This window comes from Pleurodeles waltl, chromosome 6 (assembly GCF_031143425.1).
Source record: "Pleurodeles waltl isolate 20211129_DDA chromosome 6, aPleWal1.hap1.20221129, whole genome shotgun sequence".
In the NCBI taxonomy this organism is placed as follows: Eukaryota; Metazoa; Chordata; class Amphibia; order Caudata; family Salamandridae; genus Pleurodeles; species Pleurodeles waltl.
This window is the reverse complement of record NC_090445.1, coordinates 162,397,083-162,424,958: the sequence shown is the minus strand read 5'-3', so window position 1 is coordinate 162,424,958 and position 27,876 is coordinate 162,397,083. Positions and strand designations below refer to the sequence as shown.

Below are 27,876 nucleotides of genomic sequence, written 5' to 3'. Positions count from 1 at the left end.
GCCCTTTTTCTATGCCATCTCCAAAGGTCATCACGTCACACCATCATCAAGGAAGACAGAAAATTGTAGGAAAATACAGAAACCTAAGAAGGACATTGACCCAACATTCAAATATGCTTACACACAGTTCTTTCAAAGGATTCCGATGAAGGCCAACCATATTTACTTTGAAAGCTATGTTCTTGCACAAAGTGGCTCAGGCACCAGAGGATTTCAAGGCATAAACTTTAGTACAAAATGAACTAGACCTCAGGTTTTGGACCACTCTACTTTGCTTGCCAACACAAATTCATGCTTCTGCCTCCAGGTACTGACATCACTTTTAAAAATAACTGGCTAAGTACAGGTGCAGTAATTACTGTGGGAGGTTTGAGCAGGGTTCCTAGCAACCTGCTCCTTGAGCTGGAAGAGCTGATCTTTTCTTCTTCATTCTGGGTGTGTCGGGGGTCGCTCACGATCTTGATCTCATGCAGGACAAGTTCTGGAAGCCCCTAGAAGCATAAAGAATGCAAGTCGGATCATGAAACTGAAGAAGGGTACAAGTGTTAAAAATCACTGGCCACAACGAGATCTTGACAATCGTGAATCTCTTATGTCTCTGTCGTGCACCTTTATGTTGGATTCCACTACAGATGCAATACATCAAGTCCTGATTTCTGGCACTATTCTAACATACAGATACTTCTACAATCTGGAATATTAAACCAAGTGTACCATGATGGGGTTCATTATTCACAGTGTGCCAGTAGCCATATTTGTTCACACTAAAATCAAAGTCCATAATTTCCTCATGTTTATTTCACAGTTCGATGGCGATTTTTACACAGTCTTGTTCTGAAAATGAACTGCCTGACGATCAGAAACAGACAATGCTATTTCACGAATGCATTTAAAAATCAGTATTATTAAAGTTGATTAATTCAATCCAGGGAATATGAAAATGCAATGCAAGGAATACGCATCTCGATCAAATGGACTTTCAGTTTCTATTTGACGGTTTGGATAGGAACTCGCTGCTCCCCTCCTTTTCCATACCTCTTTTCTGCCTACTTCTTCACTCGCTCTTTCCATCCTTTTGTTTTGGGAGACACCAGCGCTTTTTCCCACCTCAGACCGCCACTTTTTCACCTGCTACAGAATCCCCTGATTCAACAGCTTCCAACCCCAGTTCCCATTGCAGGCTCTCCGATATCCACCTGGTCCTCGTGCAGCAGCTGTATGAGGGCAACGCTTCGGATGTATGAGGGCAACGTTTCGGCTGCCCAGTATCCACACAACACTGTGTGTGGGTTTCAGTTTCTCACGAGCCATTCCTCACACCGAATAGAAGAGATGGTAAGGGGGATTTGACGGGTGTTTAGTGGGTTAGTGCAGAATTTTGAAATAATAAATTTGCAAATAAAAATCTAACTTATAGCTTTTTTAGATATTCATGATCACATATGGGAAAGGATGTAGGGCAAAGGTCAGAGCGACCACCTTAGGAGCTGGGGATCCGGGTTCGAGCCTCGTGATAAGATGGGCTATATAAATCTGCAAATTTCGTTTTTACATATAAATCCTCATTCATGTCTGGAATTATCACTGCAACGGTGAATATCGAAGTACTTCTCTGAGGGTTTTCGCCATTCCATCAGGTAACAACTGATTATAGTCTCCCTAATTATCTCCACCTGCTTTGTCCTTCCTCACTGCTGTGAAGTCGAGGGACATGAGAACACACTGAGATGAGAGAGAAAAAAAGAGCAAAAAGTAAAAATAAAAATGTACGGTAGCCATACGAAAAGATGAATTAAGGTAGGCAGACCAGGTAGAGAAAAAGAGAGATAGGTGCAGTTTTAGAGTGAGGTAGGGAAAAAGAAACATAAAAACAGTGAGAAGAAAATAAAAAAGAGGTATGGGTGGTACTCGGAGGGGTGAAGTAGAGAGAGAAGTAAGGTGGAAAGAGAGGTGAGTTAGTGGTAAAGGAAGAACGATGAGAAAGTGAGAGAAGCTTAAAGATATGCAGGGTAGAGAGAGCGCTAAGGGAGTGAAGGACAGAATGAGAAGAGGAATAGAAAGAAAAGTCAGGTAAACAGAGTAGTGAGGCAAAGAGAAAGGTACAGAGATTGTAGTGAAGGACAGAAAAACATAAGGCGAGAGGTGAAGTAGATAGACATACGAGTGTGGTAGAGAGAAAAGTGGACACGGTGAGGAAGAGAGATGTATAACGAGAGGTAGAAAGAAAGCGGAAACAGAGCACAGGTGTAGAAGCAGATGAGAGAGAAGAGTTAGTGATGGACAGAGAGAAAGATACGCAGCAGTGAGAAAAGAGTGAGGTAGTGAGAGAGATCAAGGAAGCGGAGCGGAAGTAGAAAGAGAGAGGAGGTGGAGAGGTGAGATAGCAAATAAATGGTGAAGTAAACACAGAGATTATATAGAGAAGGGACAGTGTTGTGCGGTAGAGAGGGATTAGGTTGTGGGACTGATGTGATGCAGAAAGGGAAATTAGGAAAACAGATGAGGCAGAGAGGGTTGAAAGTAATACGAGGTGTAGATAGAAGTGAGATAAAGAGGGATAAAGCTGAAGCACAGCAGAAAGATGGGTGAAGTAGAGAAAGATTTGAGGTACAGAGCGGGTGAAGACAGATGTTAACATAGGCACATAGTGGCAGAAGGGTGAGGATTTGGTAGAGAAAGATTAATTGCGATTAAAAGAGCGGTGAGGCAGGCATAAGATACGTAGCGAGGACAGAGGGGGAGAGAGGTAAATGGGCATGCAGAGCTGAGTAGAGAGGAAAACAGTGTTTAGGTAGAATGTGTGATGTGAAGCAAGAAGAGAACAAGCATTTGCAATGCAATAGGTCTTGCATTTGCTTGAGTTAGAGCAACTGGCATTGTAAATTGATACTGGGACTTTTCTTGCCACATAAATTGGTCAACCCTCCGTCATAATTTAATCTTTTCCTGCCATATAATTCCAGTGGCCCTGCATATAACTAAAGCACTCCCATTTACCTTCTTCCTCTAGCTGCAGTAAAAATAAAAATGTTGCCATTTAGCATCTTAATTTAAATCTGCCATGCCGATAATTCCAATAGAATACCACTTTCACCACCCCACCATTAGAGTTGCTGGCTAACACAATTCCCCACAAAAAGACACAAGACAGAAGACAGCCAAAGAGGAGAATTAAACTAGGAGGGTCACCCAAACATAACAAGAGTGTTAAAACAATAATAGTATGATAAGGATGTTAAGTTGGCCTGGACCATGGTCATAATTGTAACAAGGAGAGAGTATTAAAACATATACAATTATCAGATAAACCTTTATCAGACACAAACTTTTGGCATTAGAGTGTAATGCTCAAAGCACCATAACAAAAATATCATTAGGGACGGATTGCAGGGTGAAAGGAAAGAGGAAGTCAGGAGTAAAGTTCGAGAGAACAAGTGGCGTAGTAATGGTGCAATGGGCCCTGGGGTAAGAAAGGCAAATGGTTGACTGCAATTTTGGTAGGAAAGTACAGCAATAATTAGAGTTGTGCGAGGTCCATAGGTCTCTGGGCCCCAGTGCCACTGCACCTGTTTCTCCTTTGATAACTAGGCCTCAGTAGAGAAAGCGGATGGGGCAGAAAAAGAGAAGCGAAAGGAATACAACAGACAAAAGGAAGAAAGAGAAGGGGTCGCAAAGAAATAAATAAAAGAAGGGAAAGAAAGAACGAGAAAATGAAAACAATTTAGAGAAGAAATAGGGCAAACGCGTAAAGCAAAAGAAAAAAGGGAAGGAAGCTAGTGAACGAAAGATAAAGTGGAAAAATAATGAAAGAAGTATGAAAAGGAAGGGAAAAATGAACATTAGAGAAAAAAAGAGATGGTGAAAGAAACAAGCAGAGAAAGAATCTGGGCATGTATGTGCTGACACATTTCCCATGCACACAGAATGGGAAAACCACTTTGACGCTTCGAGTAACTTGTGGCTTCCACATACAGACAGGAAAAAGAGGGATTTATAGTAAAACATGAATTGACAGATAAAGATAAGAAAAAACACCAGAGAAAGGAAGGAAGAAAGATCTAAAAAAAAAAAAAAAAAGTGAAAGGACACTTACTGAGTCAAAGAAAAGAGCAAATAAAAAAGACAAAGAAAGAATCTAGGGGAGAGAAAAAATAGTGAAAGAATGAACACCTGATGAAGAAAAAAAGAGAGGAATGAAACAAGAAAAGAAATACCCAAGTTTTTGCGAGTTTGAAAGAGGAGGTGCCAGGAGGAAGGGGAAAATAAAAAAAATTAAAAAAAGGGAGAGGAGTAGAAATAAACAGTTGAAAGAAAGAGCAAAACTGTTACCCGTGGATTTTAAGAGCTGGAAAGAGAAAAGTGGAGGAGAAAGAAAACATTGAGAGTAAACAGAGTAAAGGAAAGAACGGAGTGAGACGGGTGAAACAGACCCTCCCAAATAAAGATGGCAGCTAAGAATATTTTTAATTGGCTCCCCCACATCATCAAACAGAAGTCATAGTGTGGAACAGCAGTGGGCACCATAGAACAGCTGAGTTGTATGTGAACCCTAATACAGCAATATTGGGGTGCTTCAAATCAGGATTGGGAGTATAGACAGAGTTGTGTCCTGGCCCAGTGCTGGAGTAACAGAAAGGCAGCGGGTGAGGAATGAGAAATGGAGTGCTGTGTAATTCCTGGTATTGGAATAATGGGGGGCTGCAGTGAACCTTATTGCACTGAATGTTAGAACTGATGGATTCTGGCAGAGCTGTGGTGGTTCACATCAACAGTGGCATTGGATGTTAGACTTAAGGTGCACTGGCTGAGCTGTTTTTTGCTCTTTTGGGCCCAGCATTGGCTTAGCAGTGGGATTGAATATTAGAATTGAGCTGCTGTAATGGAATTGTACGTGAGTGGTGTCCCAGTATAGGAAAGGAAGTGACCTCATCGGGGTGAAACTGAGGTGCACCGATGGAGCTGCGCCCAAGGTCCTAGTACTGGAACAGCAGAGTGTACTGGCTGTAAGAACTGAGGTGCCCTGGCAGGCGGTGTGTGTGCAGTTCTGGCACGGCTAAGGGCTTGGAGCGTGTCAACTGCAGTGCACTGATGGAGCTATGCCAGAGGTCCCAGTACTGGAGCAGCAGAGTGTACTGACTGCAAGAAATGAGGTGCTCTGGCAGACAACGTGTGTGGGGTTCCTAGCACTGGCAGGACTGAGGGCTCAGAGCATGTGAACTGCAGTGAACTGATGGAGTTGCACCCGAGGTCCCAGTACTGGAGCCGCAGAGTGTACTGAGTGTAAGAACTGAGGTGCTCTGGCAGACAGTGTGTGTGGGGTTCCTAGCACTGCCACGGTTGAGGGCTTGGAGTACGTGAACTGCAGTGCACTGATGGAGTTGTGCCCGAGGTCCCAGTACTGGAGCAACAGAGTGTCCTGACTGCAAGAAATGAGGTGCTCTGGCAGACGTGTGTGGGGTTCCTAGCACTGGCAGGACTGAGGGCTCAGAGCATGTGAACTGCGGTGAACTGATAGAGCTGCACCCGAGGTCCCAGTAATGGAGCAGCAGAGTGTACTGATTGAGAGAACTGAGGTGCTCTGGCAGACGTGTGGGGTTCCTAGCACTGGCAAGACTGAGGGCTTGCAGTGTGTGAACTGCGGTGCAATAATGGAGCTGGCTCGAGGTCCCAGTACTGAAGCAGCAGAGTGTACTGACTGCAAGAACTGAGGTGCTCTGGCATTCAATGTGTGTGTGGTTCCTGGGACTTGCACAGCTGAGGGTTTGGAGTGTGTGAACTGCGGTGCACTGATGGAGCTGTGAGTGGGATCCCAGTATGGAAGAGAAGTGGGCACTGTCTCTAAAGATTGCAGAGCCCTGGTAGAGCTGGTTGCCTAGGGTATAAGCAATTACAAGCTCTCAGCACACAGACAGGCACACTTAGTAAAGAAAATCCAAGCCACGTAAGGGTGGGAGCCAGGCAGCTGAGAGAAGGTGCAGAGAGCAATAAAGACCAAATGTGACCAAGATAACAGCCTGATTTATAACCTTGTTTACAGTTAAGCTCAGAGGAAGAATTCTCTGCAAATGAAAAGAGAAGTTTCCCTGGACAGGAGCAGAAACAAATGGCAAAAAAAGTCCCCTACAGACCAGATAAACAGGACAAAGCGTAATTATACAGTAGTTGGTCCATGCTCCCACAAAGAAGAAGGAGGGACAAAGAGGTATGACTGACCACTAGCAAGCAAGGATTTTTAAATGACACTGAAACCAACAAATGAAATAGCTGGAAGCCCACAGAAGAAATATACTTAAAAGTATACAAGAGGTCATACGCTTACGCTCAACCTAAAAACAAAACAGAATATTTTAAATGCAATTATTACCTGCATGAAAGAACAAGGGTTATGAATGTGTACATGTGCATGTCCAGCTATAAAAATAAAAAGAACCTGCTTTTGTGCACACATTTTAATGGGATGACTTATGAGTGTCCCAATCACTTTAAAAACACCCCTTACAGAAGGTGGGGTAGAGTGGGGGTTGGGTGGGGAAGGGGTGCTAGGTAATTGGCTACTTTACCAGTGACTTAAAACTGTTTGCATTAGTACTTCATTCCCAGACACATTTGCGAGTTCTCCAATATCTGTGTTGTCCCTGTCCCCATCTGTTCCTCAGTTCAACACCATCTCTAAAATCTTCCTGCAGCTGCACTCCACGTACAACCCCCATCAATTCTGAATTCTCTCTTTCCATACTTTTTCAATGTTTTTATGTCGGGCTTGGTAGTGCGCCTGTCTGAAAAGTAATTTTCTCTCACCTTGACCTATTGGCTGTTTGGTGAATCATTCCATCACTTAGGGAGTGTTTCCACTGTAATGGATGAGGGACTATTACATCTTAAAAGTACACTGAGTTGTCACATGTTAAATTCTTTATCGCAGAGATGCATTGTATAAAGAAAGCATTTTTTGTGTTGTTTTCCACTGTACCAGTGTTTTCTCAAGCTTCCTACTGAATTCTGAAATAGAAGGAAGCAGGGCCAGTCTACAATGAAAACTCTCAGAGGAAACTAAGATGTGTCCAAATCGTAGAGCGTGTGCCCTCACAATCGGCAATAGGACTTATGGCTTTACCTCCAGATATTATTAACAGATAGTACGTGAAGCATGTGAATTGTACAGCATACCCCTCTCACATTACCACCAATCAACTGCCTATCTTAGCTTCACTCTCACCCAGCACATTAACTCTTTTACAAGTTTTACAAAATTACAAAATGAAGAATGCAAGCAATTCTGAAAAATAATTACATTTTCCAGTCTTTTCCGGTTGACAGACTCTCCCCCTTTGCGGGTCTCTTCACTGACCACAATGCACTTCAAGTCGGGATCAGTTATTGACAGCCCATAGGGGTCAAACAGGGGCACAACGTCATATGTTAAAGATGGCTTTACATCAACCAGGAACTGGCACAGCTTCTCCACGCGGAGATCGAACGGTTCGATCAGCTCTTTCAGAATCTTATCTGTAAGGTTCAAAAGAGAAGTCACCAAACTAACCAAAAAATATGAATTTTCCAAGCAATGGTGTTTGAGCAGGAAAGACTGGGAGAAAATGGCCGAATTAGTATTTTAATAAAAGGTGCATACTTTATGAGTAACACATAGCCCCTCATTATGAGTTTGGTGGGTGGAAAAGGCCGCCTGCCAAAACTCCTGCGGTCGGGTTACCACCAGTGAGGTCCCCTTCCCGCTGCCCCTATTAAGAGTTTCCCTGGCTGTCCCCTTCCCGGAAACAGCATATACGTCCTCTGGCTCAGCAGGAAACAGCCCACAACATTGACACAGCTCATAATTGAGCCGGCGGCAATGTTGCAGTGCACAAGGTGCACCAGCACCCGTTACGCTTTTCACTGTCTGCAAAGCAGACAGTGAAAGGTGCAAGGGGGCTGGCCATGGGGCCCCCTGCACCCTGCCTCCGCCAGCCTTTACATGGCGGTGCTACCACCATGTAAAAGCTGGCGGAGAGGGGAGTCGTAATCTCCAGGGCAGTGCTGCCCTGGCAGATCAAGGACGCCAGCACCTCAGGACTGACGACAAGTCTTCAGATCGCCAGGGTCGTCATGACCACCATAGTGTCTGAAACCTCTAAAGGCATTCAAAGGTGGATTGTCACAGCTCTCCTTCCTCCTGCAAATAATATTTACTCTGTTCGCGTTAATGAGAGTTACATTCAGTGTTGGGAAATGTGAATATGAATTGAAGTTTATTTTGCAGTATTATCGTTCTACAGGCACTACCCTCACTTTTGTCAAAGTTTTTTAAAAGTACTTCTTATGGATAGAAACACAATTTAAAGTCATTTTATCAGGAGTTATGGTGTGGGCTCTAGTTTTGGAAATTTAATTCGAAAGGTATTAGTCAGTTAAGGTGTGTGTCTTTGTATAGTAATTAACCTCACAGTGGCTGGATTTCTTTTTTTAGTTAAACCGAGTTAGGGGGACAGGTGTGTTACATGTATTTGTTCGTTCATTCGTGAGTTAAATTTTTACATTACTTGAAAGCACTAGTCAAGATTAGCTCAACACAACTAGATGAAGAAGGGAAAAGTTAGAATCGGATCAATGGAGTCGCATTGTCTGAAATTATTAAATCAAACCCCACTGCCACCCACACCCCCATCACTGGTCTGCCCAGAATTTAGAAGGTGAGTCTAAATAGTTCAGTTTGAATAGATTTCTTAATTACTTTTAGTAGGGTTAGCTTCTCAAGCTAGGGCTGTCCTCTCTCTAGGGTCTTGTACTCTGAAGAATCTCTCTGTTTCATCCGTTTAAATGACCGCAGATGGATCAAGAGGCTGGATGCTGACTGGAGTTAGGTTCTACAGCTAATTTGGCTCTGAACCTGTATAGGCTTTATAGATGCTGCAAAGAACCTTAAATGTGATCCTGGTGTCAAATGGAAACCACTGAAAGCACAAACACACACACACACACATATATACACACACACTAATATTTGTGTATCCTAGTAAGGAGTTTCTTAGGGAGATGTTTGCCATACGCTGTTGGGTTTCCTTGCTTGCAGAGTTACCACAGATTCAGTGCCATTATGTTGGCGCAAGACATAATAATGTCTGCGACATGCTGATGATCTGGAGAAGCAAAGGTTCTCTGTGACAGACAGAGAGCTGGGAGCCCTGAAATGTTTGTTTGGGTAGTTGTTGACATTTAACAAGCTAGTGAAAGCCCATCTACTTCCCAAAATAGAAGCCAGATAGTACGATTTTCATAGATGGTCATATACGTGAAATAGGACTTCCTTTTAATAACCTCTATACATAAAGCTACCACAGTGCACACAGATGCAATGTCACTACTGGGCTTTCGGATGAATCTAGATACTCAAGCAAAACAACAATTTTTCCATGCAAAAAAGGTATTAAATGTGGGCTGTCTTTGCTAAAAATGATGCTGATACATACACACTCACTATATCAGCAAATGTATTTGCATGTTACACAAATATGAAAATCATAATCATAAGTATCTTCCCTAGTGTATTATACACACACACACACACACATAATGTACATGGCTAACAAAATGTTACCATGTTAATGTTATGAAGATGTTAAGTGGCTGAGAAGATGGCAGGCTAAATAAACAGGCATGGAAGAAGATGATGTACTTATGCAGATGTCTCTCTTTACCTATTTCTAGCCATTTAAAAATACACATTATGCCGCAACTACTAAATAACCACACCTCCCCTCACATTTTGAACACAGCGATTTCATGCCAGTTAGCAGTAACATCTCAAAACTCATTTTCTTCAGCCTACTCTTCAGGAAAGGCTTTAAATTCACCAGCTCCTATTCCAACACAATGGAGATCAGGAGTGCCTCACTTTTGACTTGAATACAAAATGTTACTGCTCTGGTTGTTCATTAGAACTCTGTAGTGATGCTGCAATTGATTTCTAGGAAGTTAACTGACATACTGCTGTTGGTACTGGAAGTACATTTGGATCAGCATGGCAGAATGTTTTACTGAAATGGAGGAGGAAGATATTAAGAACTCCTAGGAATGTGTCCTTGTTTTAGCTTTATACAGCACTAACCTTAATTTCTAGGACAAAAAGAAACCCCTAATTTCTGTTCTTCATTTACACTTCATTTACTACAGTACCCTCTGTAGGAAATGCTTTCAATTTTACAGCTTTGATTCCATCAAGATGGCGTTTTGTCATAAATACATAATGTTAGCGCTCTAGTTGTTCACTAGAACACTGTTGCAGGCTCCAGTAGAACACCTTGGAGTTAAGTGACAGACTGTTGCTGGTGTTAAAAGGTCATGTTTCAGTCTGCACAGTGGAATGTTTTATTGACATGGACAAGAAAGATATTTGAGAAGTCATAAAAAATGTCCCCTAATTTTAGCATTCCAGAGAACTAACCATAATTTCTATGTCAAAACAGACCCCCTCATTTTGCTCATTTTTAAAGGAAATGCTTTAAGTTTTTACGGCTTTGATCCCATCAAGATGGCTTGAGGTGTCCAACAATTCTGCTATAAATAAGAATATTAGCACTGTACTTGTTCATTAGAACACTGTAGGAGGCTGCAGTACAACACTGGGAAATCAAACGACAGGTGCTACTGCTTTTGGAGTTACGTTTTACTCTATCAGACTTTATTCTCACATGTCTGAGGAAGATAGTGTGAACTTATAGAAAATGCGCTGTCATCTTGGCTTCTGGAGCACCTTCAATAATCTCTGATAAAATGTACTTTCTTTCAATCATGGTTCTTCAATTTCCAGCAGAGAATCAGCATTTTGCACAGGGTATAATCACCTTTCAACACAACACAATTCCTAACCTTAGTATGCTACCACCAACATATGATTTATGGTGTGACTAAAATCTGTTATCACCCTTTATATGTGCTCTTATGTGTGACCTTCAAAACAGGATTTCACTACTTGCATTTCAATGGGGACCATGTTTCAGAGTCCGGTAATGGCTGTCACAACATACTTTCCATATTGTGACCAGTCAATCAAGGGGACATGTGGTTCCTGTAGAACCCCACCCCACACATACCCCTGGTGTCAGTGTGCGCTCATCCTGCTCCCCTTATATTTTTTTTATTTAGTTTCGAGATGCAGGACCACATCCCTAAGTCCTGTAATGGCCACCACAACATACTGTGAAGCTTATGACCAGCCAATTAGGACCGGCACGGCACGTCCCCTTTAAAGTGACCAATCAGAGCATATCTGAACACCAACAGTCCAGACACCCATATTTGTAACTGCTCCATTCCCAACCGGAACCCCCATTTAGATGCTAATTTCTCAAAAATGTCTGAACGTATTTACACCAAATCAGAAAAAGCACATTTTTGGAGTATAGTTCTAACTTTTTGCCAAACTTGGTGTAATTCTGTTCAGCCATTCTGTTGTCTGTAGCTGCAACAGACTTCCTATGGGAATGAACATGAGAAACCAATGTTTTGGGATTCCATCTTTTACTCAGGCCCTGCTTGACGATCAGCACAAACCTTTACAGGAAGATACTTTTCGGGGGTAGTTTCATAAACAAAAAACAGTTCCAAAGTAATTTGTGAAACAAAAAACACTTTCTATGGAAACTCTAACCTAACTATACAGTGGTGACTGCCACTAACCGTCATGCTGGCAGCTGCATCCAAATAAGCTTGTTCTATCTATAGCTTAGCTACACATTGCTAATCATTCACATTTGAAGAAGCCTTTCTTTTTGCTCTGAGGCCAATTTTCTTTTGGTTTAAGTGTAGTTGGGACTAAGTATGTTCTTAAGTGACACACGCTTTCTAATAGTAATAATTGGCTTCTTCATTATACATTTTGAGGTTTGTGGGTTTTGAGTGAATATGTGCCAAAATATATTCAGTATCCTGCTTACTCCTGTGTATCCGTTTTATGATGTTATTTATCTAATCTTTTGTGAATCCTTTCTTATCTCTTAGTGTGGGACATAAAAACGTTTCTGTATTCCGTTGAATGTCTTCTGAGCTGTAGCAACAGCCGCTTCATAATATCCCCATTTAAGAATCCCCGCTCCATGACTTCTACTGAATCCCTTAATTCTTGTTCCTGGCTATAATAATAGCATCAGGCCCTCACCGTCTACCCAAAAGGTACTGTCTTGATCTCTGATTTGGGATGACAGCTAGAGGCATATACATTTGCATTGCATGATGTTTTTTGTGAGCATTTTGCCCTTATGGCAATATATAAATTGATCCCAAGGAAAGACATAAAATTGAGATTGTGACCAATAGTAACATACTTTTTATTTGTTCATATTCAGATGAGTCCAAAAACATTCTTCTCCTGTCCATATCATAATCACATTGTCATCCCCAGTATTATATCTTTATTAGTCCAGTCCTAATCAGTGGTGTCCCAAAACAGACACCCTTTCCTACCAACCCATAAAGAGATTGGCATTAGCGGGGCAAAGAATGGTGAAAAGATGAGCACTCTAAACCTCATGAGCAATGGAAAGAAGGAGGTTGATTTCCTGTGTTGTAAGCAGTCAAAAGACTTAACAGTATCAGCACTGTAAATGACTCCATTCTCTAGGAGCTCGAGTAGGCCATTCCACATAATTACCAACCCAGCCTGACATCTTTGTTTGGATCTCAAGTGGGATGTATCAAAGATGTCAAATGATCGAATCTGTCTTTTTATTTGGATGGGAACTATTTTTTCCAGTGGTTTAAAGATTTACGATAGGCCTGTGATAGGGAAGTATTTATCAGAGTGAGTCTGTGAGGTGCAGAGTGCAATATTTTAGTAGAGGTGTTATGGAGGAATGCTTCTAAATACCACGAACTGTGCCATTTCTGATGCAGCTTCTAACGTGATAATTTGACTGGCTAGCATATCTGCTTTGGCTGCTAACACTGTGGACTGTCATATTTTTTCTGTCTTGTGATGAGATCATTGGCACCAAGGGTACTTTCAGAATGAGTACAGTCTTCCCTCCAACCATGTTACTTAAATGTTTAATACGACATAAAAAAACACATGAAATGTCTATGAATCATATTCCATCACAGTCAACATGAGTCACATCCTGGAGGATTCTTGCACTTAAGAAACTTTGTTAATTAATTTATTTCCGTCTTTTTAAACATTCACCTATATTTCACTACAAACACTCCCTGGACATCAGGAATTGTTTTCCATCGAATAATACAAATTGAAAACTAGATATAATTGTAGGTCTATTTCAACACGTGTAAAAGCAAAAAATATTTCTTTTGGCAGCAATACGGAAAATACTTTTTCTGTACTATCGCTTCCAACGGGGATAAAACATACTTTCTTGCACCCATAGGAAGGTATAGTTTGTGAGTCACTATGCAGGTGACTCCCTATCAAGTGGGATGCTTGAACACGGCCATCTCCTGTTGTAGAAACTCATCTCCCACATCGTAAATAGCATTGTTTCAATTTGGGTCATGAGCAGTGACCTGTTTAATACAGATTTCATTACACCAGAGTTGGATAAAGATATTTATTTTGTAGAATTTCAAATAGTCACCAAGTTCTGTGATTAGCAACAATTAAAACCTTTTGAGCAATAAGGAAAGGGTGGATTCTTTAAATATAGTAGCTCAGGTCTGCACAAGGACGAGCCAATACTGGTATTGGGGAAGTTGGTGCATTCGCACTAAGTAGTGAGCCTGGCACTGACGTATGCTACAATTTATAAGTGTGTCATGCTGCTAAAGAGTTCTCTGTTGTGGTTCATCTAAAGGGACTGAAGATAAAGCTGTATTTGAAATGTTTTTATACTGGATGGGCTCTAGATGGGTAGAGTAGAGGGGTCAACCTGGGATTTTGCATTTGGGCAGGGACTTTGGTTTGATTATATAAATCTTCCAGTGAAGAGATGCATGGATGTGGAAGGGCTTAAGGACGTTTTAGACAATCTGAAGTATGCAATTGATCATTCACAAACGAAGAAAGAAGGGCTGTGCTCCCCAGAAACCTCTTTGCTTCTAACTTATTGACAGTTACATTAGTAATCAACTATTACAGTGATGGAACTTAAGGCCACTACTGAGCTGAAAGGTTCATTGACTCCTTTCAGCCAGTTGGCTCTCCTGTAGTGAGTGATCTGCCCAGTAGTGCACTTGGGGCACAGTTAGTTTCATCCCAGCCCACCTCTAATATGAATCAATCCTACAAAGAGTGTCTGTCAAGCTACCAGATGACAAAAACATTTACAACCATGGTAATAGCAGTAGATACACAAAAGAAAACATGCTTTTGAAGCAGTTTGCTCACGCCACTCACCTGGACTACCCTGCTGACATTAGGAAAATGCTAACAGCTTAATTCTATAAACTGACCTTTAGTCTTAAAGCACTACTTCCAAATGCACATGAAGCCATGAACCAACCCTCCATATATATATATATATGTGAGAATCAATCCAAGGCTGTAATAACAAATTCTCTTAACTTAGAGATGTTTTCTGGATCTACCTTACCCTTATAATACACTTGGGGGACCTTAGCAGCATGCAAACTTATCAGCAACACCAAGCTCAGTAACTGTTTTTTTTAGGAACAAAATTATGACTCACTTTTAAGAAGATCGCGATCAGATACTCCTATGAGGAGTCGGCATTCTGCTAAAAGGCAAGAGACACTCAGAAGGATCTTGTGAGCATTGTGAAGTCTGTCAAAGGTGCCGCCCACTACCACATCGCTGTGACTCTCCAGCTCGGAACCGACATTCTCTACTTCCTCTATCTCAGTGCCCTCATCCGGCACACTGTACTCAGGATACAACAATACTGATATTAGGTTAGGTTTGCAGCTGTAACAGCTAGTGGCATAACGCTCCAGGCGTTGTTTCACTGGATTATATTGCCCACCATCGCTGGTCTGAAAATCTGTAAGAACGACCTCTGGAGGGTGAGATAGGTTCTGAACAGAGGACAGGGGGTGCAGGTTCACATTTTGGTTCCGGATATTGGTGAGGAGGACTCGAACGTCCAGGTGGCTGTGAACATCAGCATCAGAGTAGACCTTCCGAATGAGGCTGCACACTTCGTGCGTTGCAGTGATGTAAGCAGACCTGGGCTGGGTGGAGCCAGTAAAGCTGAGGCCTGGTTGCAGATGGACATAAAGCGTATCCTGAACGATCCTGGCGGCAGAGGACAGAATGGGCACAATTCGTTGTGACAAGCTGGAGAGTGGAGATGTCAGCACCAGAACCCCAGAACGAAATACTGACATTCTGAGTACACTGGCCTTATTTCTGGAAATGGAAGCACAAAGACAAAATACATAAATGTACCGAAAATACACAAAATAAAGTCAAAGGAAAAGGCTGTACTTTAATATACTTCCAATGTAAAAATCTGTACTTTCTGATGTTTTGCCTCACAAACAATTATTTGGATGTTCTCAGCACATATTTTAGTGAGAGGGGGCTGACAACAATATCCATCTACAAAAAGATTGCTGCCTATATAATTTCCTTGGTTCCATCGCCCTCTTCGCTAGTAAATAATTCAATATTAATTATTTGACTGCCTTGTTAGTTTTTAATACTAATAAAGGATTAAAGAACTCATCTTAGCTGTTTCATGTACCAACCTGGCACGTCTGCTCCCCATTTCGTGTCTCTATAGTACAATGGAACTACATTTTCAGACTCTGAAAGATGAACGCTGAGTCGGCCCCATCAGTATTCAAACACAGCTCAAAGTAGGCATGGGGTACCTAACAGAACTCCACTTCCGTGTAGTTTAATTTTCCACTGACATTTGCACTAATTGGGCAGTTGTAAATGGCACTTTCATTAACAGACATACAAAACAATATCTGTATCGGTCATTGTTCCAAATGCAAGGGCAAAACTTGATTATCCGGATCCTTAATTAAAAATAGACGTAAAATCTTCAGATTGTTCTAGATCCTGAAGGTGTTTGGAAAAGATAGCTCATAATCTGAACAAGATCAAAAACATCATGCCTTCTTTCCAAATCGTATCTGTGCATTTAGATTTGTCCTGTACCCTTAACTAAACGTTTATACAAAACTGGTGAAGCTATTTTAGAACTAATAAACTTTATGCGTTTCATTAATAAACTTTATCCATTTCATTAACATGGATGAGTCGTAAATAGTGTAAATGCATTGCATTTAACATAATAATGTTGTAAATTTAAATTGGCGTCAGTAGGACGCCAAACTTTGAAGTTAAAACATGGCTTATAAAAGTTGCACTGTGTTCATGAGTTTGTTTATACAGTGATTTCCTTTATTTTTTTAAATAGTTTAAATGTGCCCTGTTCTGTGGGGATGTTTATTTTCGCTGTAACAATTTGCGAGCTTGCAGAGGAAACTTTCCTAATCGCCTGGAGGAACACACAGACATTTCAATGTTGCTGCCCTACTGGTAAAACTGTGTCCTGGACATATTTTCAAGCAGCTATTGTCATTTCCGCTCTTAAATAAGACAAAAGTGCTAATTAACTACTAAGTTTGGGAGGGCTTTAATGAGGCTGTTTTAAGTAGTGAAACTTCTAAATGAAGATTGCCTTGAGTTGTAATTTTAGGAGTACAACCCATGGTGTGACTTCACACATGGTTAGAGCTCGAATCTTTGTTGCTAAAATGCTATAAAAACAGTTGTTTTGGGATGTTTGCCGTGTTCATGTAGTGGTGACTCCATGTCAGAGTGCTTATTGATCGTATACCTTGAATATTTTTGAGGTGATTAACGTTATGTTATCCTCTCATTTAACCAGTGCTGTAAATGGGCCGGTACTGTCCGGTACTGAGTACCAGCACTTTTTAATTATGAGAGGGAGAGTACTTGCACTTCTCAAGGAAACCGTAATACTTTTAATTGGAGAGTACCGGCACTTCTCAGAAACAAGCAGGTACTCTGGCACAGAGTACCTGCACTTATATTTTTCCATTTCAAGCATGTCATTTAAAAATTTATATTTTGTCTTCTGTATTGATTCTTAATTTTAAATAAACCTTGGAAACTTGTCTCATGCGGATTTGCCTATGTAAGTTTGGGGTTTCCTTGTAATTTTGTGTTTTATGTTTACGGCTCTCGTTTTGAGGGACTTACTCATAGCCCCATTCCATCTAATTGGCCCTTATAATGTTCAAAATCTTCAAGTGCAAATGAACACGGGTGTTCTATCTCTCTCTCTCTTCTCCACCCCTCCTTGGAAGATGAGTGCCGAAATGCATCAACTGTCCCTGTTGTCCTGAATGCACTGTTGGTGAGAAATTGAATAAAAACTTTTAAAAAATCCCATTCCTGTGGTGCAGTCTGATTTCTACCATGGAAGAGGATTTCGAATGGTAGAATCGTTGGATGCAAATATAAATATATATATACACACACACACATATATATATATATATATATATACACACATTTCATTACTCACAGTGAGCTTTCTGGCAGACTAGAATATCCACATTCCCTGAAATCTTGTCACTGAAACCTCATTGAGTGATAAAGGTTGTTTTGCACTTGTGTAAAAATGTATTTGAATGTACAAATCAAATATATATGTGCAGATAGTTTTATAAAAGAAGCCCATGATATTCCACATTGTCCACTTGTTTTGTAATGTCTACTTCCCATGTTAAACTTAGTCTGTGCGTCTTTGAATGGAACAAAACATTCCTTTACAAACAAGACAATACTGTGTGTTCAGCACAAAAACGTATATGACCTGAAATGCTCTCTCCCCCCTTGCCCAGTTTAGTATTTCTAAGTCTGCGTCAAAATTGTTGTTATACTGATGTAATAGGGCATCATTTCTGGCATTTCACGTTAGGCTTGGTACGTGAAATGCCCAAAATTACATCATTATGCCAGGTTGCATTATTTTCCATACATCTGGGAAAAATACCTATCGCTGGGGCACAGAAAAAATGTGAATGAGGAGAACACAAACAGCTGTGCAATTTAATCCATTTTGTTCTCAGCACAAAATAATTGTGAGAATGCATTTTGTTTTTTTTTAAAAAGAAAAAGTGCTAAATGGTCGGATTGCAGTTCAAATAATTTGGCATCATTTCCCTAACATTCCACCAGTTATGCCAAAGGAAATTACACGAATTTCACGCACTTTTAGTATTTTCTAGCCTTCTGTTTTTTCACTATGTAGAAGTCAATATGTGAATCCAATGAAGGTGCTTTTTTCTGCAGAGATGCTTGATATTGAGAGTGTACCCAAAATATACCATCCTCCGACAGAGGATGGCTTCTGTCCCCAGAAGCCCATGATATTTCACATTGTCCACTTGTTTTGTAATGTCTACTTCCCATGTTAAACTTAGTCTGTGCGTCTTTGAATGGAACAAAACATTCCTTTACAAACAAGACAATACTGTGTGTTCAGCGCAAAAACGTATATGACCTGAAATGCTCTCCCCCCCCTGCCCAGTTTAGTATTTCTAAGTCTGCGGCAAAATTGTTGTTATACTGATGTAATAGGGCATAATTTCTGGCATTTCACGTTAGGCTTGGTACGTGAAAGGCCCAAAATTAAATCATTATGCCAGGTTGCATTATTTTCCATACATCTGGGAAAAATACCTATCGCTGGGGCACAGAAAAAATGTGAATGAGGAGAACACAAACAGCTGTGCAATTTAATCCATTTTGTTCTCAGCACAAAATAATTGTGAGAATGCATTTTGTTTTTTTTTAAAAAGAAAAAGTGCTAAATGGTCGGATGGCAGTTCAAATAATTTGGCATCATTTCCCTAACATTCCACCAGTTATGCCAAAGGAAATTACACGAATTTCACGCACTTTTAGTATTTTCTAGCCTTCTGTTTTTTCACTATGTAGAAGTCAATAAGTGAATCTAATGAAGGTGGATTTTTCTGCAGAGATGCTTGATATTGAGAGTGTACCCAAAATATACCATCCTCCGACAGAGGAGGATGGCTTCTGTCCCCTCATACATGCTATAGATTTCCTGACAAAAAGTGACAAGTACTATCAATAACAGTTCTATGTGTGACTTTGGAATTTTCCACCCCATAAGCAATAATTAGCCAGTCTGGGTGCAATCTTGTAGTTTCAGGATGAGACGTAGTCATACAATTTTTGTGATTTTATGTGTTATTTCTTTCTTATACTTTGTATTGTTATCTCTGGTCTCAAAGTAGCTGGATAGCTAACACGTGGTGTGTGGTATAAATTAAATAACTACAATACAACACAACACTAGTACAACAGAGCACAGCTTCAGTTCCTTAAGGTTAGTGGAAAAGAGATCACGGGCATAGGCTCCAACTTCATACCGATTTTGGCGAAAACACTGATTTCTGTTCAAATAGTTATTACAGGTAAAATAGTAATATTACAAGCATTATTAATACGTTTCTTTCACGTGCCAAAAGATAGAGAATTATGGAATTACGTAATTTCCCATTCCATTAAGGAGTATGTGGCATTGATAATTGCGGGTGCAGAATTACTGCACTGCAAATACAGAGGTACACATAAGTGGCACTTGAGTGTTTCTGGATATCAAGAACAGAGCTAAGTATCTACTGTATATGGTATTACTACATATTTGTTTTTATTTACACTTATCTTACAGCCCTGAGGAAGTCATATTGAGGAAACACGTATTGTCATTGGATTAGCTGTGGTTCTAATGGGAAACATGTGACAATGAATAAATAAAATCCTCATGATGAAATGTATATCCGTGTTGTACACTGCTTTGCAAATACAGTAAGGACTGGACCCTATGGACTTTTCGGTGAGCCCTGGTACATAACTGTTCTTGAGTGAGGTTGGTTCTCAACCAATACGAATGCACTTGAAGTGGTTGGGTGCAGTACCGGTTGGCACCTTTGATAAAATGGAGCATACCATACGACCAATGTTTTCACTTGCATACTAAAGGAAGTGCGAACCACTAGCACAGCCACTATTGTTTGTGTATTATAACAGAGTTAAGTATGACTGGGTGCTTTTAAGACTAACAAAACAGAACAGCGTTTGGATGAAAAGAATATAGCACATTTTACATTCTTCTTACACAAATGTGCCATTTTATCGATGAAACAAAAACACAGAAAGTATAACATAACTTTTTCCTCAATATTTTCACACAGTGTGCTGGGCTTCTGTATGGTGGCAATGATGGCCTGTATGACTTGTTGGGTTTTATGTGGCAAGTATTATCACAAATTCATCTGTATCTCGGTTATAATTGTATTCTACTGTACAATCTTGTGAGGGCTAATCATGTGGTTCATTGATCTGTGCTCATGGTGTAAGCCTATTATTTTGTTTAGCACTGTTTCTTAGCACAGATTACATTTCGCATTAGTTGCACTGTGAGCCCACCTTTTCTGATGGCAGTATTTTTCTTGGTATAGCAGTTCATATATTTAATAGTAGAACTGTTTCTTTTTCGAGACAACGTATTTGTCACAGGAATTCACTCAGCTGTTGCTGGGACTGAACAGCGTGTAACAATGTTCATTCATGGTTGCATGAGGGCGTAAAATAAATCTGTTTGAGGGACTTTGGATTCGCACTTCAACAAAGCATTATCGATAAATCCATGACAACGCTATCTGATCTGTCATCAAAACAGACCATTGTATGTTTAAAAAAAAAAAAGAGGATAAAACCTGGTTCCTTCACAAGTAATACTTAATAATGCAATAAATGGACGGTAATTTGATTATTTTATATTTACTGCATATTGTTGATTTAATCTGACAATACTGTATTTATAAAATACTATCTTACTCCTGGAAAGAATGTGACCAGTAAAACCGGCAAAAGGCTGTCGGCAACTATTCACTCATAAATATGCACTGATGTTCGAGAATAACTCAAACCATGTGTAATAAATACTACGTGTCCTGAGTGTGCTAACGTTGTTATTTCACTGTTGATTTGGTATCAAGTTCTAAATGAGGGCCAGAGGTGGTGGTATGAACAAATGCAGCCTCATGCACCACTGATACATGAACGAACAGAGTTAATTACATCCCAGAATAAAGCACAGGGTGATGAAGAACAAATAGTGTGCTTACCATGGATAAAAAGAGGTCCATGTCCCATAGCAAATTTAATCCTGATTCTGTATTAATGCCACTTTTATCCGATGATAGCTTAACTATGTTGGGTAAGGCAAAATACATTTTGTTACACATGAATAAAATCTATTCTAATCTGTGCAAAAAAACATGAACTCTAATCATTACTGAGCTCAGTCATCAGCATGGTGTGATTCAGCAGAGGCAGAGAACTCACTCACTCACTTTCTTCACTAGCGAGAATTTAACTTAATTGAACAAAGCTTTGTAAAGCGCACTACGATCTCAAAGGAATGTTGGCGCTAACCTCATAGAGAAAGCCTGAAGGTGTCTGAGGAAGTCAAGCGTGGAAGAGACACGTTTTCAATGCCTTACTAAACTTGAGAAGATCTTGAAAAGCTGTAAGAGAAGGCGGAAGACTGTTCCAAAGTTGAGCAGCCCTGACTGAAAATGCCTAGCTGCCCATACTAACCGTGTAATATTGGGGAATATACAGAAGACTGAACTTTGAAAAATGCAGGTGTGGCAGCGATGTATAGCACCTAAAATTAATTTACAAAAACATGGGGCCTTTGTTGTGAATTGCTCTAAAGACTATACAGAGTGATTTGAAACAAGCATTTGCAATGCAATGGCTCTCGCTTTTACTCGAGTTAGAGCTATTAGTGTTGTAAATTCCTAACTGGACTTTTCTTCCCACATAAATTGAAAATAAAACAGTTGACATAAGTGAACCGATTCAAAGTGCCATGGTGGCCATGAGCATGTGCGTAAAGGAGAGACACAAAAGGAAAAAGAAACGTATCAGCAATCGTGCAGTTATCCATGTAACAGGGTCGACTGCCAAGGCGGTAACAAAACTGCCCCAAGGAGGGACAAACGTAAAGCATTCACCAATGATAACAAAGGATTTTTGAAAGGCAAGCCCCTGAACGAGTGATAGTGATGGGTGCAGTGGGCATTGTTAAAAGCCCTAAATAGATTACAGCATGTCAGGGCGCTTGCGCGCTCGACCTAAAAAAGTAATATTTTTTGCAGATTGCAAAACATGTCTTTGATGTCTTGTTGACATGGACCTCCAGGGATAGGTTGTTATCAAAACAGACTCCTAAGGTGCATAACAGGGATGATGCTTCCCAACTAATGCTGTTCGGCCAGGCCAGAAACTGAGGAGAAGCCCGACCACTGGCTTACTTGTGGTGCAGCATAGGGTTTCTGTTTTATCCCAATTAAACTTTAAGTAGTTGCTGCTCTCCCATCTTGAGACTTTTCTTAGACAGTTGCGAAATTTGTCTAATTACTCTGGCTGAGAATGGTCCAAAGTATAAATTAGCTGCGTATCATCTGCGTAGTTGATTAAATTAATGCCAAAGGACCTAATAAAAGTTGCAAGTGGGTGCAAACAGATAATAAAAAGAGTTGGGCTCCGCACTGAAACCTAGGGTACACCATATTCCACTGCTTCAAATGTGAATCAAAAAGAGAAGAGAGATATAGCCTGTGATCTGTCCTTCAAATAGGATTGGATCCAGTCAACCGCTTGGCCATTTATCCCCAAAGCCTGAAGACTTTACGATTAACATCTTATGATTAGCCATGTCAAATGAGGCTGATAGATCTAGTAAGAGCAAGGCCACCATTTGACTAAGATTCACCAATATCCTCTGTTCGTCCCGTGCCAGCACTAGTGCCAATTTAGTACTGCGAGTCTGCATGAAGCTAGATTGCTCCTCATCTAATAGGGTGTGACATTCCAAAAAAGCAGACAACTTCTTGTTCACAAATCTTTCCACGATTTTAACTAGATAGAGCAGCTGAGATGTAAGTCTGTAGTTACTTGACATTAATGGATCTGCAGTAGCTTTCTTTCTGCGAGTGACTATGAATATTTTTTTTTACCCACGAGCGTGGAAGCTGGCCCATTTACAGCAACTCACACATAAGAAGCCTGGGTGGAGATTTCAATGACAACACACTAAATGACACATGTGGCCACTAAGGCTAGAACCTGATGTTTAAATGCAACTGTTCCGAGTTATTTTGTACGCAGAGCAGCTTCTGAAAGCTGAAGACACTTCGGGAAACAATCACACTTCTGGGTAAAACCTTATGTGTGTGTGTGAGAAGCACTATTCCCAATTTAAACAATTTTTTTTATGAAAAACAATAATGGTAATCCTGGTGTATAATGTTATACTTTTTTTTAGGAAAAATACAGATGGGATTATCTCTTGTTAATATTTGCCCATTATTTATCACGCGTTTTTGTACATTTATACTTTCAAAAGAAAACAAAGACATCGTAAACACTCCGTGCCCTAAGCATCATAGGCTAGCAAACCATTTTACAAGACATCTTACAAGAGGCTTTTAGACAGCTAGCTGATATTCCTTATCAAATGCTAGAAGAGTCTATATTGAGGTTTTTTTAGATCGCCTATTTTCAAGTCATTAGAAGAAAAGTAAATTATTGGGGACATAAACTATGTCCTACGAGCACCTAATTGATGCATTCATTGGTCGCCTACGTATGCTGAGATGACAAACGTGCTTTACAGTACTTCGGAGTGACTAGTGTGGTTACGCCCAAGTTTGGAAGCTTTGTCCTCCATCAAGGACTGACCATCTACCCGCTACTTACACGGACCGTCCGTAAATTCAGCCTCATGCCAGTCGTCCGTAGCTGATCTTGTCATGTCATTTCATTTGGCCAAAACATTACCACTTCCGGGTCGCATAACATCCCATGGCAGAACATGGTCCTGGACGTCGTCTGTGAGTGGGCGATACTGCTAATGCGTAAGCTGACCTAGGATTGGAGCAGTGGAACCCCGAGCCAATCCTAGCGCGCCATACAGGGATCCGACGTTCCGATTGGCTGTGGAGTTGTCATATCCGTCGCTGGCGCCGCCTACCTTCAAAGAGGCAGAGGCTCAGCTTGTATTCCTGCCTCTGGCCAGTCGAATTGAGTTAGTTATAAACTGGGTGCTTTAGGCGAGGCTACTGGCAGTTAACGTCCTGGAAGAACTGAAGGAGGGTGGGGTGAGTGGAGATGGGTTGAGGGGGAGCGATTCGTTTATGAGTAACAGCTGGACAGTCCCTTTTGGCATTTGTCCAGCTAGACGTGAAACCGTACTGGTGCAGCCTCGACCCTGAAGGAAGTGTGGTAGGAGGTGTCTAAGACACGCGTGGTATCTCTAGCACTCACTAACACAGGGTAGGCTTGTTATGTGACACTGATTCGATGCACACCCTGCTGACACTTTCAACCCTGGCATGTATGGCAGTATATTAACCCCTTAACTGCTTCCCCCCATCCCCTCCACCAATGCTGAGACGTATTTTGGCTATTTGGGATAGTGCGCGCTTAGGATTCCATAACTTTGTTTCCGCATAAGGTATCCACGCCAAATTTGAGCACTTTTTTTTTCCAGCATCCTGGAGATTCTAAAGGCACCCAGGGTTTGTAGAGTTCCCTGCAGGGGACCAAGAAAATGGGCAAAATATAGAGGTTTTGTTGGACAAATATGGGAAAAAAGTGCACCAGATATGTTTTTTTTTTTTTCTTCCTAAAAATGACTTCAACGAATGGTTTGCTGTACTAAAGCCACCATTTTCTCAGCTTTCAGGAACATGCAGAGCTGAATGGAAAAAAAAAAATCTACCACAGTTCAGGCATTTTTCAAAGACGTAGCCCATTTTTCTAATTTTTGTGCTCTCAACCTAATTCCGGTTTGTGGTGGAAACCAGTTTGAAATTCATGGGTGATCCAGGGAAGCTATAGATTTATGAAAGGAAGACAATATTTCGAATTCAGCAATGAGTCATATGTGTAGATCCCTCTATGTTTTCCAAGGAAAATAACTGCTGAAATAAAGAAATATTGAAAAGGAGTAGGAAAAAAATTGCATTTGTGACAACATTTTCATCTGGCACTTTTTGTCACAATGGCCAGTTTACAAAAGCAATATACCATTACATCTGCTAGACTCTTCCGGTTTCGGGGAGAAATGGGGTTTGTAGGTTCTCCAAGAACCCAAGGTACCCAGTTATAACAACTGATCTGCACCATACAATGTTTTTTCATTGAGTACCAGGTATAGACCAATTCATATAGCGAAATAGGCAGAGTGAAAAATTGGTATCAAGGAAACCTGTGTATTTCAGAAATGGGCACAAGCTATGGAGTTTAGGAACAGTGGTTATTTGTACATCCCTGAATTTGTGAGTACCCATACTAGTATATGATTTAGAGGGTATTTTTCCAAATGTCTTCTTTCGTATACACTGGCTTAAATTTGAAAATCACAAATGCAGCGAAATCCATTTGGTAATAACAAATGTTCTACTATTTTACGGTCCCACAAGTCTTCCGATTAAAAATGGTACCTCACTTGTGTGGGTAGGCCTAGTACCCGCGGCAGGAAATGGGCCAAAACGCAACATGGGTGCTTCACATTTTTCCACCAAAAACGGACCTTTTTTTTCCAATGTCAGTAGCTCAGATGTTGGACTCTAGCTCAGCTGGCTCCTAGGAAAACCTAGCCAACCTGTACATTTTTTAAAACTAGACTCCAAGGGGTATCCAGGGTGGGCTGACTTGCATGGGTCTCATCAGGTTTTGTGACCCAGAATTCCTTGCAAATCTCAAACATTGACTGAAAAAAACAAATTCTCCTCACTTTTATGTGATGGAAATTTGTGGAATCTGCGGGCCACAAACTTCCTTCCATCCGGCATTCCCCCAAGTCTCCCAATAAAAATGGTTCCTCACTTGTGTGGGTAGGCCTCGTGCCTGCGACAGGAAACGGCCCAAAACCCGACATGCATTTTTTCACCAAAAACGTACCCCTTTTTTTTCAATGTGGATAGCTCTAGGTTTTGGACCCTAGCTCAGCCGGCGCCTTGGGAAACCTAGCCAACCTGTACATTTTTTAAAACTAGTCACCTAGGGGCATCCAAGGTAGGCTGATGTGAGTGGGTCTCAAGGGGTTTTCCTACATAGGATCCACTGCAAACCTCAAACTTTTACTAAAAACACTCATTTTTCTCACATTTCTGTGATGGAAAGTTAGTTTTGGAATTTACAGGGAGCCACAAACTTCTCTCCACCCTGCATTCTCCTAAGTCTCCCGATACAAATGGTCCCTCGTGTGTGGGTAGGCCTAGTGCCAGTGACAAGAAATGGGTCCAAAACTCAACATTGATGCATCTCATTTTTCCACGTAAAACGGACCCTTTTTTCCCAGTGTGGGTAGCTCTAGATTTTGAACCTTAGCTCGTCCGGCACCTAAGGAAACCTAGCCAACCTGTACATTCTTGAAAACTGGACATTTAGGGGTATGAAGGGTAGGCTGAAATGCACGAGACTCGCTAGGGTTTTTTTAAAATCCAGAATGCCTTGCAAACATCAATATTTGACTTAAAAAATACTATTTCCTCACATTTCTGTGATGGAAAGTTCTGGAATCTACGGAGAACCACAAACTTCCATCACCTGGTATTCCCCTAAGTCTCCTGATAAAAATGGTACCTCACTTTTGTGGGTAGGCCTAATACCTGTGACACAAACAGATCAAGCCAAGGACAATGGGAGTCCCCTAGCCAGGGCTCCTCCTGACCTTGGTTTGAGCCTTCCTGTAGCAGGCAGTGTGCCTAGCCAAACAAGTGGGGTGATGCAGAGTGGTATGAATTTTGCTGAGTCCTGCGGATTACTGAAGTGTCCATCAAAGAAATGAAAGGAAAATGTGTGATTTCAGTCAGTGTTTGAGGTTTGTAGAACATTGTGGATACGAATACCTTGTGGGATCCATGCAAGCCACCCTGGACTCCCTTGGTTATCTAGTTTTCAAAAATGTCTGTGGTTTGTTGGTTTGCATATGTGGCGCCAGAGCACTGTCCCAAATACGACATGCATTGAATGGCTGAAGAACCTGGTTGTTCTTATCCACTCTGCCCATGTACATGTTGCAAACAAGTATATAGGTGGGCTTGTGAACTTCGGCCATCTGTCCCCAAATCGTGGTGGGGAAGTGCTCTCAACATGAATTGTATTGAGCATGTACACATCACGCCTATCTGAGAACTTGACTGCCAGCAGTTCATTGGAATGCAAAGCAGTGCTCTGGGATTTCTGAAGCTTCCTAAAGACAAGGTCCTGCGGGAATCTTTTGGGGCAACAACAAACTGTACCGCTGGCTACAGTGCCAGCTTTGTACAGTATATAAACTGTCCACATAAAGGTTCTAACCTTAGTGAAGGAGTGGCTGGACCAGTTCCCATACAATATTTCCTGTAACTCCTAGCGTGGGAGGGCAACCCACAGGGTCTAGATTGGAGTCCTTCTGTGTGTACACTCTCAAGCTGTACACATAACCAATAGAGCTCATACACCACATGTACAGCTTGGTGCCATAGCAAGCTGTTTTGCTTGCAAAGGACTGCATGAACAGCAGCCACACTTTGTACAGGATCAATGACTCATCAGTGGCTATGTTCCTTCCAGGAGTATAGATCTCTGTTGACCTGGCAAACAAATGCTCCATGACAGGCCACATTTTGAAAAACCTGTCATGGTCTTGGATAGTCCTTGTGCAATGCAGCAGAATTGCCATTGAAATGCAGCATGCGCTGCATTAGCAAGAAGCATCCCTAATCATGTACAGCGTGAAGATGGGGGTTACCCAAACTGTGAGAGCAGACCAGTGGGACTGCAAAGTTGGTTTCTGCACTAACCCCATTTTGAGCTAGGACAGTCTCCCAGAA

General features: G+C 41.1%; 1 protein-coding gene across 1 annotated transcript in view; it reads right to left on the bottom strand.

Annotated features, from left to right (window-relative positions):
• The window catches only part of COASY (Coenzyme A synthase), a 62,901-nt gene extending 39,017 nt beyond the window's left edge, over positions 1 to 23,884 (bottom strand). Inside the window, exons 1-4 of the mRNA XM_069237712.1 lie at positions 23,753 to 23,884; positions 14,631 to 15,310; positions 7,292 to 7,506; positions 360 to 491 (exon numbers count right to left, since the gene is read on the bottom strand). Of these exons, the coding sequence (XP_069093813.1) occupies positions 360 to 491; positions 7,292 to 7,506; positions 14,631 to 15,288 (1,005 nt within the window). The 5' untranslated portion in view covers positions 15,289 to 15,310; positions 23,753 to 23,884. The remainder of the gene's footprint in view (positions 1 to 359; positions 492 to 7,291; positions 7,507 to 14,630; positions 15,311 to 23,752) is intronic.
• Positions 23,885 to 27,876: the final 3,992 nt, after the last annotated feature.